The sequence below is a fragment of the Mustela erminea genome, chromosome 8, assembly GCF_009829155.1.
Source record: "Mustela erminea isolate mMusErm1 chromosome 8, mMusErm1.Pri, whole genome shotgun sequence".
Lineage (NCBI taxonomy): Eukaryota > Metazoa > Chordata > Mammalia > Carnivora > Mustelidae > Mustela > Mustela erminea.
Window position 1 is genome coordinate 65,843,542 of NC_045621.1, and position 15,050 is coordinate 65,858,591.

At 35.0% G+C, this 15,050-nt stretch overlaps 1 protein-coding gene and 1 long non-coding RNA gene across 8 annotated transcripts in view; one reads left to right on the forward strand and one right to left on the reverse strand.

Annotated features, from left to right (window-relative positions):
• The window catches only part of UBR3 (ubiquitin protein ligase E3 component n-recognin 3), a 237,534-nt gene that overhangs the window by 176,160 nt on the left and 46,324 nt on the right, over positions 1-15,050 (forward strand). For all 6 annotated transcript variants that reach the window (XM_032355897.1, XM_032355899.1, XM_032355900.1 and 3 more), the window contains one exon: positions 11,070-11,173. In XM_032355897.1, the coding sequence (XP_032211788.1) occupies positions 11,070-11,173 (104 nt within the window). The remainder of the gene's footprint in view (positions 1-11,069; positions 11,174-15,050) is intronic.
• The window catches only part of LOC116597750, a 131,958-nt gene that overhangs the window by 88,852 nt on the left and 28,056 nt on the right, over positions 1-15,050 (reverse strand). The window lies entirely within an intron of this gene.

The window sequence follows — 15,050 nt, forward strand, 5'->3', positions numbered from 1 at the left end:
CTGTGCATTGATTTTATATCAGTCTACTTTACTGAATTCCTATGAGTTCTAGCAATTTTGGGGTGGAGTCTTTTGGGTTTACCATGTAGAGTATCATGTCATCTGCAAAGAATGAGAGTTTGCCTTTTTTTTTTTTTTTTTTTTGCTGATTCAGATGCCTTTTACTTCTTTTTGTTGTCTGATTGCTGAGGCTAGGACTTCTAGTCCTATGTTGAATAGCAGTGGTGAGAGTGGACATCCCTGCTGTGTTCCTGACTTTAGGGGAAAAGCTCTCAGTTTTTCCCCATTGAGGAATAATACTTGCTGTGGGTTTGTCATAGATGGCTTTTATGATATTGAAGTATGTACCTTCTATCCCTACACTGTGAAAAGTTTTAATCAGGAGGGATGCTGTGCTTTGTTAAGTACTTTTTCTGCAACCATTGAGAGGATCATATGGTTCTTGTCCTTTCTTTTATTTATGTAGTGTATCACATTGATGATTTGTGGATGTTGAACCACCTTGCAGCCCAGGAGTAAATCCACTTGGTTGTGGTGAATAATCTTTTTAATGTACTGTTGGATCCTGTTGGCTAGTATTTTGGTGAAAATTTTGCATCCATGTTCATTAGGAATATTGGTCTATAATTCTCCTTTTTGATGAGGTCTTTGTCTGGCTTTGGGATCAAGGTAATCTTTGCCTCATAAAAAGACTTCAGAAGTTTTCCTTCCATTTCTATTTTTTTGAAACAGCTTCAGAAGAATAGGTATTAATTCCTCTTTAACTGTTTGGTAGAGGGGCGCCTGTGTGGCTCGGTGGGCTGGGCCTCTGCCTTCGGCTCAGGTCGTGATCTCAGGGCCTGGGATCAAGCCCCCTGTTGGGTTCTCTGCTCAGTGGGGAGCCTGCTTCCCTCGCTGTCTGCCTGCCTCTCTGCCTACTTGTGAACTCTCTCTCTCTCTCTCTGTCGAGTGAATAAATAAAATCTTTAAAAATAAAAAAAATAAAAAAGAATAAATGTTTGGTAGAATTCCCCTGGAAAACCATCTGGCTCTGGGCTCTTGTTTGTTGGGAGATTTTTAATTACTGCTTCAATTCCCTTGCTGGTTATATGTTTTCTGTTTCTTCCTGGTTCAGTTTTGATAGTTTATATGTCTCTAGGAATGCATCCATTTCTTCCAGATTGACTAATTTGTTGGCATATAAGAACATAATGTGTTGGCATGTAAGAACATATTATGTTCTTGTAATTGTTTGTATTTCCTCAGTTTTGCTTGTGATCTCTCCTTTTTCATTGATGATTTTGTTTACTTGGGTCCTTTTCTTTTTGGTAAGTCTGGCCAGGGGTGTATCAGTCTTATTAATTCTTTCAAAAAACCAGCTCCTAGTTTGTTGATCTGTTCTACTATTCTTTTGGTTTCTGTTTCACTGATTTCTGCTCTAATCTTTATTAGTTCTCTTCTCCTGCTCTGTTTAGGCTTTATTTACAGTTCTTTCTCCAGCTCCTTTAGGTGTAGCGTTAGGTTGTGTATTTGAAACCTTTCTTGTTTCTTGAGAAAGGCTTGTATTGCTATCTAATTCCCTTAGGGCCACCTTTGCTGCATCCCAAAAGTTTTAAATAGTTGTGTTTTCATTTTCATTTGTTTCCATGTATTTTTGAAATTCTTCTTTAATTTCCTGGTTGACCCATTCATTCTTTTTTTTTTTTTTTTTTAATGGCAGTTTTTCAGTTTTCTGCCCCAAATACTCTTTATCTTTTTTTTTTTTTAAAGATTTTATTTATTTATTTTGTAAGAGAGAGAGTGAGAGCGAGCACAGGCAGACAGAGTGGAAGGCAGAGTCAAGTCAGAGGGAGAAGCAGGCTCCCTGCGGAGCAAGGAGCCCGATGTGGGACTCGATCCCAGGATGCTGGGATCATGACCTGAGCCGAAGGCAGCTGCTCGACCAACTGAGCCACCCAGGCGTCCCGACCCATTCATTCTTTAGTAGGATTCTCTTTAGTCTCCGTGTATTCGAGTTCTTTCCAATTTCCTCTTGTGATTTGTTCAAGTGTCAAAGCACTGTGGTCTGAAAATATGCAGGGAATGATCCTAATCTTTTGGTACGAGTAGAGACCTGATTTGTGACCCAGGATGTGATCTATTCTGGTGAATTTCCATGTGTAGTTGAGAAGAATGTGTATTCTGTTGCTTTGGGATGGAATGTTCTGAATATATTTGTGAAACCCATCTGGTCCAGTGTGTCATTCAAAGCCCTTATTTCCTTATAAACCTTCCGCTTAGATGACCTGTCCTTTACAGTGAGGGGGATGTTAAAGTTCCCTACTATTATTGTATTATTATCAATGTGTTTCTTTGATTTTGTTATTAATTGGCTTGTGTAATTGGCTGCTCCCATGTTAGGAGCATAAATATTTACAATTGTTAATCTTTTTTGAATAGACCATTTAATTATGATATACTGACTTTCCTCATCTCTTATTATAGTCTTTGGTTTAAAATCTAATTTGTCTGGTATAAGGATTGCAACCTCAGCTTTCTTTTGATGTCTATTAGTATGTTAAATGGTTTTTCACCCTCTCACTTTAAAGCTGGAGGTGTCTTCGGGTCTAAAATGAGTCTCTTGGAGACAGAATAGCGATGGGTCTTGCTTTTTTATCCAATCTGATAGCTGTATATTTTGATTGGGGCATTTAGCCCATTTATATTCAGGGTAGCTATTGAAAGATATGAATTTAGTGCCATTGTATTGCCTGTGGGGAGTGGGGTAGGGGGATTGTTACTGTATGTTGTCACTGTTCCTTTCTGGTCTTTGTTACTTTTGGGATCTTTCTTTGCTTAGAGAACCTCTTTCAATAGTTCTTGTAGGGCTGGTTTGGTGATCACAAATTCTTTTAGTTTCTGTTTGTCCTGGAAGCTTTTTATCACTCCTTCTATTTTGAATGACATCCTGGGTGGATAAAAGTATTGTTGGCTGCATATTTTTCTCGTTGAATATATCATGTCAGTTTTTTCTGGCCTGCCAGGTCTCTGTGGACAGGACTGCTGCCCGTTTAATGTTTATACCTCTGTCAGTTACAAACTTCTTGTCCTGCACTGCTTTCAGAATTTTCTCTTTGTCTCTGATATTTGTAAGTTTCACTATTATATGTTGGGATGTTGACATATTTATATTCATTTTGAGGGGGGTTCACTGTACCTCCTGGATTTTGATGCCTTTTTCCTTCCCCAGAATAGTGAAGTTCTTTCTCTGTTACAATTTGCTCCAATCTGACTTCTGTCCCCCTCTGTTTTTCCTCTTCTTCTGGAATCCCAATTATTCTAATACTGCTTTGCTTTATGGTTTTACTTATCTCTCAAATTCTCCCCTCGTGATCCTGTAGTTGTTTATCTCTCTTTTTCTCAGCTTCTTCATTCTCCATCATTTGATTTTCTGTATCACTAAATCTCTTTTCTGCCTCATTTATCCTAGCAGTTAGAGCCTCCATTTTTTACTGCACCTCATTAATAGCCTTTTTGATTGTGACTTGGTTAGATTTTAGTCCTTTTATTTCTCCATAAAGGGATTCTCTAGTGTCTTCTATACTTATTTCAAGCCCAGCTATTTCTTTATATTTGTTGTTCTGAACTCTAGTTCTGACATCGTACTAATGTCCGTATTGCTTAGGTCTCTGGCAGTCAGTACTGCCTCTTTTTCTTTCTTTTAAGTGAGTCTTTCCATCTTGTCATTTTGTCCAGAGAAGAATAGATGAACAAGAGAGCAAAATACTAAAATGGCAACAATGACCCCAGAGAAATACATGCTAAACAAATCAGAAGAAACCTGAAACTGGGTGGGGTGAGGGTGGGGAGTTGAATCAGACAGGTGAGCAGAATAAGGCAATACATTGGATTCTCTGTGAATTTTGGTCTGTTTTTTTAGAAAACTAGATCCCCAAATTGTAAAGAAAAAAAAACTTATATATGTACAAAAATAAAATTAAATAAAATGAAAGGACAGAATGTAACTATAAAAATGGAAATTAAATGACAAGAAAAAACAAAAGAGAGAAAACAACAACACCAAAAGGAAGGGATATAAACAGACAGTTGAACAGAGCAGTACACTATTTCCTGGGTGTAGTTTGGTCAGTTTGTTAGAGGAAACTACAACTCAAAATTGTAAGGGAAGAAAAACTTATATATAGAAAAATAAAATTAAATACATTGAAAAGATAGAATGTAACTGTAAGAATGAAAATTTAAAAATTAAAAAGACTTTAATAAGATAATAAAATCTCCAAAAAATAACAAAACAAAACAGAGGAAGAAAGAAAAAAAAAAGTGTATGATTAGGCAGGTGAATAGAACAGAGCCATACACTAGATTTTGGGTGTGTTTTGGTCTGTTAGAAGAAATTGCATCCCAAAATTTTAAAGAAAGAGAAACATCTATATATAAAAATAAGATTAAATACAGTGGTGGGATAGAATGTGACTGTAAAAATGAAAACTTAAAAAGATATTTAAAAAGGATATGATAAGGTTGAAAAAGGAAAGAAGAAATATTTTTTTTAAAAAAGAAAATAAAATTTAAAAGAAAGATTAAAGTTTAGAGACTAAAGAATCATGCGGCAAAGGCTGAGAGTTCTATGTGCTGTATTCCCCTTGTACTGTAGTTTTGCAGTTCTCATTGATGGGTAAACTTGGGGTTGTCTAGACGTTCTTGCTGATCTTTTGTTGCACTGGTTCTCAGATATCTTTGCCCCGGGCAGAATTGTACCACCCTTGCCTGGGGACAGGCTAAGTAATCTACTTTCTACTGCTCTGCAGTTGCTTTTGTTCCCTGAAAGCTTTTGGCACAGCTTTAGAGGATTAAAATGAAAATGGTGACCTCCAATCTCTGGCCCCAGCCTAAAGCTCTGGGCCCCACTCCTCAGTGGGCCCTCAGAGAAAAGCAGTCAGTCACTCCTGTCTTCCTGGTCTCTGGCTGCACTTGATGTTTACCCAGCCTATGACCGAGCATTTCTGTCTCAGTGCAAGACCCTGTTTGGAGTCTCCAAACTCAGCATGCTCCTGTGGTGCAATCCTGTGCTGCCTTTCCCAGGGTAGGAAGGTGGGGGGCGGTCTCCCTGGATCTGCTGCTTGTTGGGCCCCTGCACGAAGAGTAGTGGCATGACTGTGCTCCAGATCACAGTTTATGGCAATCCCCAACTGAGAGCCCACTCTTGGGCTCACTCTTTGCAGCCAGCTTCCCCACTCCAATACCTGGGAGGTCTGTTGCCCTCAGGCGCTCCACCCTGCCCTGCCCCCATCTTCCTGTGACTCCAAGGATCCTCAGGCCGCACTGTCCCAGTGAGGGTTCCACCCAGCCTGCTTATCCACTAGAGTGACATCCCTCATTGGAGCAGACTTGTAGAAGTTCCAGTTTTGTGCTCCTCTGCTGTGTCACTTGTCAGTAGCTGGCTGATGGAGGCTCTCTCCTGCCATGGTCTAGCTTCTCAGTGTTTACTTAGATTCACTTCTACACATGTCCTACCCTGAAGAAAGTGGTAACTTTTCTATAGTTGCAGCTATTCTTTTCTTTGATCTCTAGTTCAGTTTGCAGGTGTTCAGAATGGTTTGATAGCTATCTAGCTGAATTTCTGGGACCAGATGAAATTAAGGTTTCCTAATCCTCCACTGTCTTAGACTCTCTCCCTGAAAGAATCAAAAATCTTGTAACCCACATGTTATATATAGTTTATTATAGTTTCGTGAATTCATGAACTATAAAAAGGAGACCAAATATGAGGGGGAGAAATCAGTCCTGTTTTCTAGGAATTCCTCTAACATTGTTAACATTTTGAGATACTTATTTCCAGTTTCTTTTTTTTCTGTATATATATTTTAAAATTTTAAATACTTTTTGAGTCATACTATACCAGTTTTAGAATCTGCTTTTTAAAATTAACACATAACACCCAAATTCCCACATCATTAAACATTTGTAAACATACCTAATTTATGTATTCATTCCATTGTTAATTTTTTAAATTGTTTCTCCTTTTCTGCCATAATATCAGATGGTGTATTAAGCACTTCTTGACGTGTCAGATGTAATCTCAGAACTCTAGAATAATGTGAAAGCATATAAATATTTTATGTATTTAGTCATTTATTTGAGAAATATTCACTGTATGTCAGGCACTGTGTTACATAGCACAGCATTGCTTTTTGGAAAGATTGTACCTATATCAGCTTTCACTGGCAATGCAGAGATAGTCCTGTTTCTGTTACTCTTGAGTGTTATCACTTTAAAAACATATTTTGGGCTAGTTTGATAGATTAAAAAAATGGGATTCCAAAGTAATAGAAATTTTTTTAGTAAAACAAAAATAAAGTTAACTTTATATAAATATTTCATGTTTGCTAGTTATTTGTGTACATTCTTTGTGAATTTTATGTTCAGAACATCTGCCCATTTTTCTGTTGGCATCTTAATTTTAAAAAACTATGTATTACTGAACAGATGAACATAGGAAAATAAAATAAGTTGAAAGTAGGAAGGGAAGCAAACCATATGAAATGCTAAACTCTAGGAAACAGAAGGTTATTGGAGGGGAGGTCGGTGGGAGGAAGGAGTAACTGGGTGATGAGTGTTGAGGGCACTTGATGTAATAATCACTGGGTGTTGTATGCAAATAATGAATCACTAGACTCTACCTCTGAAGCTAGTAATACAGCATCTGTTAACTAAATTGTATTTAAATAAAGAATTAAAAATTATCTTAGTGATTCTTTACAGCTTAAAGTAGTAAACCTTATTTTTTCATAGATGTTGAAACTTTTTTCCAAAATATGTTTGCCTTTTAATTTTATATTACTTTTCTTGACATATTAAGGTTTGAAAATTTCATTTAGCCAAACCAGTCAGGCCCTGTATTTCTTATTTTTTCTGGTTCCTTTCATACTTAGAATACCTATCTAGCCCATCCAAGTTCTGGTGTTTACCTTTAAAACCTGTATTACATTGTGTTTCCTGCCTTAGGGTTTGCAATACCTACTCATTTATTCTTTGTAGAATTTTCTTCTTATGGGATGGTTTTTTAAAATGTTGGAATTTATTTTCATCAGTAATACGTGAAGATTTAAGATTTATTTTTAAATAACTAATTTTTTAGCAATTTTACATCCCATTTATTATATACTAAATTTTTGTATGTTATGGTCCTGATGAGGGACTTTCCACTTTGTTTTTTTGACTTACAAGCCTATGTCTGTGATAGAACCATTCTGGTTTAGTTATTGGGAAGATATGTTATGTGTATGTCTCTGGTTAGATTAGGCTTCTCTCATTTCTTCCACCTCCAACCCCATCCCCTGCTTCCCAATTTTACTTTACTGTTCTCATCTGCTTATTCTTTCAGATGATCTTTAGAACCATTTTCTAAGCCCTTACCTTCACTTGAGATTCTGATTAGAATTATTTTAAATTCATAAATTAATTTTGGGAAAATAGTTATCTTTATAGAGACAGTTTCCCAACTAAGAACTTTCCCTATTTAAAAAAAAATAATTATTAAGCCCAACATGGGACTTGAACTCATGACCCCAAGATCAACAGTTGCATGCTTTAAAACCAGCTGATCCAGCCAGGGACCCCAGAACATTCCCCATTTTCAAAATTCTTTTTTGTATCATTGTAGTTTCGAAACTTTTCTTAAGTATACATTCTCAGTTTATTAAACATTTTTATTTATTAAATTTATTATTTATTAAATTTATTAAATATATTTAATATAAAGATAGCTAAATTTAAAACAAGTGTATATGAATAATTATAATGAGGATATAATGTGAACTATAGTTGTCCATGCATATGGAGATTTAGACTGATTTTAAATAATATTTGAAGGTCAGTACAATAATAATAATAAGCAAACAAGACATAATAGCAAAATAATTAACCTCTAAATTTGAAAAGGATTGCTTCTATTACAAAAAATTATTGACACATAATAAAATAAATGAGAATATAGACTTATGTTAGCCCTTTAAACTTTTCAGTTGCTTATAATATCCCTATTTTTAAGAAACTATATTTAATTTACTCATTTGGGGATATTTTTATTTTCTATACCTAAAATCTCTGTAATTTGTTAGTCTTTTAGGTCATGATGCAAGAAGTTCTTAAGCCTCTCTGATTTTTGTCCAGTAAAATTTATCTTTGCATAGAAGTGAGATTGGGTTAATTTAAATGGATCCATCAAGTTCGTTTGAATTCTAAGTATGAGTCTTTTGTCAGCTGTTAGATTTGATACAGTAGTTTGATAATCCAAACTCATTTTTATTCTAAGTAGTTTTTTTTTTTAAGATTTTATTTATTTATTTGACAGAGATTACAAGTAGGCAGAGAGAGAGGGGGAAGCAGGCTCCCTGCTGAGCAGAGAGCACGATGCGGGGCTCCATGCCAAGACCCTAGGAGCATGACCTGAGCTGAGGGCAGAGGCTTAACCCAATGAGCCACCCGGTGCCCCTCTAAGTAGTTTTTAATGGACATGTTTCTTACCACTTTCTTTATCATCCATAGGTCTGCAAGGATTTTTCAGTGTTACTTTCCTCTTACTATTTGGGAACAGGTTTTATCCTCTTTGCATATTTCCTTTGGAGTCATTTTGTTCATTTCACTAAAGGAACTGTGGTAAAACCAGAGAAATACAAATACATGTAGGAATTATAAGCCCTAATTTTATTAAAGTTTGTGATTTTCTATGATGTTTCTTCCCTCAGTGCATTTTATTTCTCTCTTGATGCTCTGTAGTTTTAGCTAACTAGTTTTGTCTCTTTTTCCACCTGTTTTTCCATCTAGCCATCCATTCATTTTTCATTTTTAAATTTATTCAGCTGATTTTTATAAACTGTTTTAATCAGGCATCAGGGAAATAACAGCAAACAAGATATAGTTTCTGTGAAAGGTTCCTTTTTTTCTTTTTTTTCCAGGGCACTTAATAGTGTAGAGGATGAATTGGGAGAACATAAAATTGTGGCGATTGAATAGTGAGAAGGCAGTGGCTATAGAGATGACAAAGAAAATAAAGATAGTTGTTAGGACTTACTGATAAATATGGGGTGAATAAGAGAAGGTAGGTTCAGGATATCCCCAAGATGCTGCCTTATTTATTCATTCTATTTTTAGTGTTGTATAGTAGATTATATTGCATTCAGACATTGTGCTAAATGCTAGAGGGTATAATAAATGAACCACATCAAGACCAAGAACACAGAAGGGAGAGTAGATTGGTTATGGCTGGGGAGGGGGGCGGGGATTGTGGGTATAGAGTAGAGCATGAGTTCAGTTTCAGGCATGCTCAGGTTGAGCTTCCTGTTAGATATACAAGTGGAGATAGTGAGTATTCAGATAGAGAGTGTAAGAGAATCATAGCAAAAGATGCAGACTTTGAAGTCATCAGTGTATAGCTGGTGATTGGGTTAGGAAGTCTTTCAAAATGAGTGCTTTATATTAAAAGAGAGTGGGAATTGGAGCCTTGGGAAGCAGCACCATTTCTAGGTTAGTCAGAGGAAGAACTTGTCAAGAAAATGAAAGTAGAGTAATCAGAAAGTTAGAAGGGAACCTGAGAGAGTGTTTCACAAAAGCCAAGAGAATTTTCCAGACAAATATGTTCAACTGTATACAGAGTTAAAGGTCAATAAGATAATGATTGAAAAATATCCACTAGATTTTATAATATGAGGTCATTGTTGACCATGTGGAAAACCCTTTTTGGGGGGATTTAAATAGTAGATGAGTGAATGGTAGCCACTCCCCCATTTAAAAAAAAAAAAAAGAACTTTGCGCTTATAAAAAAGAGAGAATGGAGAGACAAATAGTAGGTTTCATAGCATTAATAGAAAGTTAGCTTTGGAGAGAGAGACAAGTTAATTTAAGGGATATTGGTAGAGAATGGAGACATTTAAAGAGCTGCCTTCCCCTGGCACTTAAAAACTTCAGAACAGCAGGCACTGGTTTACTCATCAGTGTGTCTAGTGCCTGACATGTAGGAAGTATTTGGTCAATGATGGAGCCTAACAAAAGAGTTGAACAGTTTTGTTCATTGTAAATCTAGTCTGAATTATAGTTTCAAATTTAGTCAGTTCTAGAAGCATAAGATTTGTTTTTGTTTTCTGACATTAAAAATTAAACCTACGATTAAAAAATATTTCCTTCTACAGGGTTTTAAAAATTCTTAGAGATCTAGAATGAGATCTGCTTTGGAATATATTCTGTGTTTCTCTTAGTACTCCACATTCCTACGATTTACTACTTTGTCTTTTATAGTGTGTTTTAAGTTCTGCTTTGGCTATCATTATCTTTTTTTGGAAACTTTGAAAATTTTAAAGATTTTTTGAATTTTTATGATAGTCATGAAATTGAAACAAATTGCTAACAAAATATATAAATCATGCCTTTTCTGTATAACTTGTTTTTGAATTGTACCTGTTCTTTTTTAATAATGTGAACATTTACTCCGTAGTGCAAGGTTTGTGATGGCAAGTATTCTATATTCACTCCACTTATAGTGAAACTAATCTTCTAAAGTTCCATTTAATCCTTCATTTAATTTCTGTAATTTAAGAAATTAAAAAAAATTCATATCAAGTTAATGTATCCCAGTTGTTTACTTAAGATCTAATAAATTTTCCATGTAATTTTTTCATATTAGGCAGAGTCAAGGGAATATATGGATGTAAAGATTATATATATATATTTTTTTAAGATTTTATTTATTTATTTGACAGAGATCACAAGTAGACATAGAGGCAGGCAGAGAGAGAGAGAGAGAGAGAGGAGGAAGCAGGCTCCCTGCTGAGCAGAGTGCCCGATGCGGGACTCGATCCCAAGACCCTGAGATCATGACCTGAGCCGAAGGCAGCGGCTTAACCCACTGAGCCACCCAGGTGCCCTGTAAAGGTTGTATTTTTAAGTAAAAAAATATGGCCCCTAACTTTTCCTTTTGAGATTTCTCAGTTGTTTATGAAAGTTTGATTTCTGTTCCGTAGACATATATGGGAAATATAAAATGAATTAGAAAAGATATGCAATATTGTCTAAAGTGATAATGCATTTTTCTTTAGGCAGGGAAATGAAGAACAACAGCCTGAGGTTCCAGTTCTTTATCATGATGTTACATCCCTTTTGCTCATCCAGATCTTAATGATGCCGCAACCCTTACGAAAAGGTATGTCTTTATAATTCTGCTTCTTAGCCATATAGTAAACATAATACTCTAAAAATTATGGGGACAAATATTAATTCTGTTGGTAATGTGAGGTCAAGGAGTTTTTTATTTTTTTATTAGTAGTAAATCATATATATCTGAAAGAAGAGGACAGTAAAATAAAGGTGTTTTTTTTTTTCCTTATGGGTCTGTTCTTTTAAGGTTTTTATTCAATAATAAGGTAAAGATGAGGGAAAATCACTCTGAAAACTTTTGTTTTAAAAAGATTTAAAGTGATAATTCAAAAATTTGAAAAAAAGAGCAAATTGTCAGCCTTAATGCCTCTACTCTATCTACGTGCATAAATATTTTATATAGTAGTAATCATAGGGTTATTCAAATGTGATACCCCATAATTTTTAATTAATGTTAATGTACTATCTTGATATTAACAGCATTAATACTGTGATAACAATAACATTAATATTATATTAATAATGTTTTAATTATTGTTCCATAGTCTTTGTAGTTTTCATTTAAAGACATTTAAAATATTCTACTAAATAATTAACCATTCCCTTTTGGTGAAGAGCTTTGTTCTTGTGTTATTATGAGTTACATGAAAGAACATCTATAGGTGTATAAAGGCCTTGTTACTGGGGAAGATACTTTTTGTGTGTACTTCAACTTGATCTTTTCATATAATTTTTTACCTAAGGGTGTGAAGTGATCATTTATTCTAAAGATAAGCAAATTGGTATTTTATGCAAATTGTGATACTGAGGAGTTAAATGTCATTAATAAATAAGCATAACATTTTATGTTTGAACTGTAGTTTAATATTTTATACTTAAATTTGGGGGTTTTAAAAAAATTTTTATTTTTATCACCTGGTGTTCATTAAGGCAAGTGCACGCCTTAACCCCCATCATGTATTTCACCCATCCCCCCAACCACCACCCTCTGGTAACCCTTAGTGTGTTCTATATAGTCAGGAGTCTGTTTATGGATTTGCCCCTCTCTCTCTCTTTTTTTCTCTTTGCTTATTTGTTTTGTTTCTTAAATTCTACATAAGAGTGAAATCATATGGTAATTTGGTTTTTTCTGACATATTTCACTGAACTTAATACTCTCTAACTCCATCCATGTCATTGTAAATGGCAAGATTTCATTCTTTTTATGGCTGAGTAAATCCAATAAATATGTACATGTGCTTATACACACATGTTTATACACACACAACACTATATTATAATATATACACACACACACATACACACACCACATCTTTATCCATTCATCAATCGATGTACATTTGGGTTGATTCCATATCTTGGCTATTATAAATAATGCTGTAAATATAGGGGTGCATATGTCCCTTTGAATTAGAATTTTGTATTCTTTGGGTAAATATCCAGTAGCTAGATCATTGAGGATACCCCATTGAGGGTAGCTCTGTTTTTAAGTTTTTGAAGCACCTCCATACTGTTTTCCAGAGTGGCTGCACCAGTTTGCATTCCCACCAGCAGTGCAAGAGGTTTCCTTTTTCTCCACATTCTTGCCAACACTTGTGTCTTGCGTTTTTGGTGTTAACTATTCTTGCAGGTGTGAGGTAATATATCATTGTTTTGATTTGCGTTTCCTTGATGATAAGTGATACTGAGCATCTTTTCATGTTTCTGTTGGCTATCTGGAGGTCTTCTTTGGGAAAGTGCCTATTCATGTCTTCTTCCCATTTTTTTTTTAAAGATTTTATTTATTTATTTGACATAGATTACAAGTAGGCAGAGAGGCAGGCAGAGAAAAAGCAGGCTCCCCACCAAGCAGAGAACCCAATGCAGGGCTCGATCCCAGGACCCTGGGACCATGACCTGAGCTGAAGGCAGAGGCTTTTAACCCACTGAGCCACCCAGGCACCCCATCTTCTTCCCATTTTTAATTGGATTGTTTTTTGGGTATTGAGTTGTATACGTTCTTTATAGGTTTTGGATACTGACCCTTTATCAGATATGTCATTTACAAATATCTTCTCCCATTCTGTCCATTGTCTTTTAGTTTTTATTTTGAGGCAGTCCCAATAGTTTATTTTTGCTTTTCTTTACCTTGCCTCAGGAGACATATGTAGAAAGAAGTTACAATGGCGATGTCAAAGAAGTTACTGCCTGTGTTTTTTCTAGGATTTTTATTGTTTCAGGTCTCACATTTAAGTTTTTAATCCATTTTGAATTTATTTTTGTATATGGTTTAAGGAAGTGGTCCAGTTTTATTCTTTTGCATGCTGCTATTAAGTTTTCCCAGCACCATTTGGATATCCCATCGGATATTCTTTTCTGCTTTGTCAAAGTTTAATTGACCATGTAGTTCTGGGTTTCTTTTCTGTTCTACTGATCTGTTGTCTGTTTTTGTGCCAGTACCATACTGTTTTGATCACAACAGCTTAGTAATATAACTTGAAGTTCGGAATTGAGACATCTCCAGTTTTGCTTTTCATTTTCAAGCTTGCTTTGGCTCTTTGGGGTCTTTTGTGGTTCCATGCAAATTTTAGGATTGTTTATTCTAGCTCTGTGAAAAAAGTTGTTGGTGTTTTGATAGGGATTACATTAAATATGTAGATTGCTTTGGGTAATATGGATAATTTAACAATATTTATTCTTCCAATCCATAAGCATGGAATGTTTTTCCATTTATTTGTGTCATCTTCACTTTCTTTAGTCAGTGTTTTAGTTTTCAGAGTACAGGTCTTTCATCTCTCTGGTTAGATTTATTCCTAGATATCTTATTATTTTTGGTGCAGTTGTAAATGGGATTGTTTTTTTAATTTCTCTTTCTGCTGCTTCATTATTGGTGTATAGAGATGCCACATAAAAAAGAAAAGAAATGCCAGATTTCTGAATGTTGATTTTGTACCCTGGGAGTTTACTGAATTCATTTATCAGTTCTAGCAGTTTTTTGGTGGAGTCTTCCAGGTTTTCTATATACAATGTCATGTCATCTGCAAATAGTGAAAGTTTTATTTCTTCCTGAACTGGATGCTTTTTATTTCTTTTTGTTGTCTGATTGCTGTGTCTAGGACTTCTAGTACTGTGTTGAATAAAAGTGGTGAGAGTGGATATCCTTGTCTTGTCTTGACCTTAGGTGAAAGGCTGTCAGTTTTTCCCCATTGAGGATGATGTTAGCTATAGGTTTTTCATAGATGGCCTTTATTATGTTGAGTTATGTTCCCTCTAAACCTACTTTGTTGAGGGTTTCTATCATGAATGGACATTGTACTTTGACAGATGCTTTTTCTGTACCTATTAAAATGATCATATGGTTCTTTGCTTTCTTTTATTAATATGATATATCATAATGATTGATTTGCTAATATTGAACTACCCTTGCAAACCAGCAGTATATCCCACTTGATGGTGGTAAATGATTTTTTTTAATGCATTGTTGGATTTGATTTCCTGCTGATTTGTTGAAGATTTTTGCATCTATATTCATCAGAGACATTGGCTTTTAATTCTTCTTTTGTGTGTGTGGTGTTTTTATCATTTTTTTCTATCAGGGTAATGCTGGCCTCATAGCACGAATTTGGAAGTACTCTCTTTTTCTATTTTTTGGAATATTTGAGAAGAATGGGTATTAATTCTTTAAATGTTTGGTAGAATTTGCCTATGAAGCCATCTGGTCCTGGGCTTTTGTTGATTGTGAGTGTTTTGATTACTGATTCAATTTTTTGCTGGTAATCAGTCTGTTCAAATTTTCTGTTTCTTCCTTTTTCAGTTTTTGTAGTTTATATATTTCTAGGAATTTATCCATTCCTTCTAGGTTGTCCAATTTAGTTGGCATATAGCTTTTCTTTTCTTTTTAAAGATTTTATTTATTTGACAGAGAGAGACAGTAAGAGAGGGAA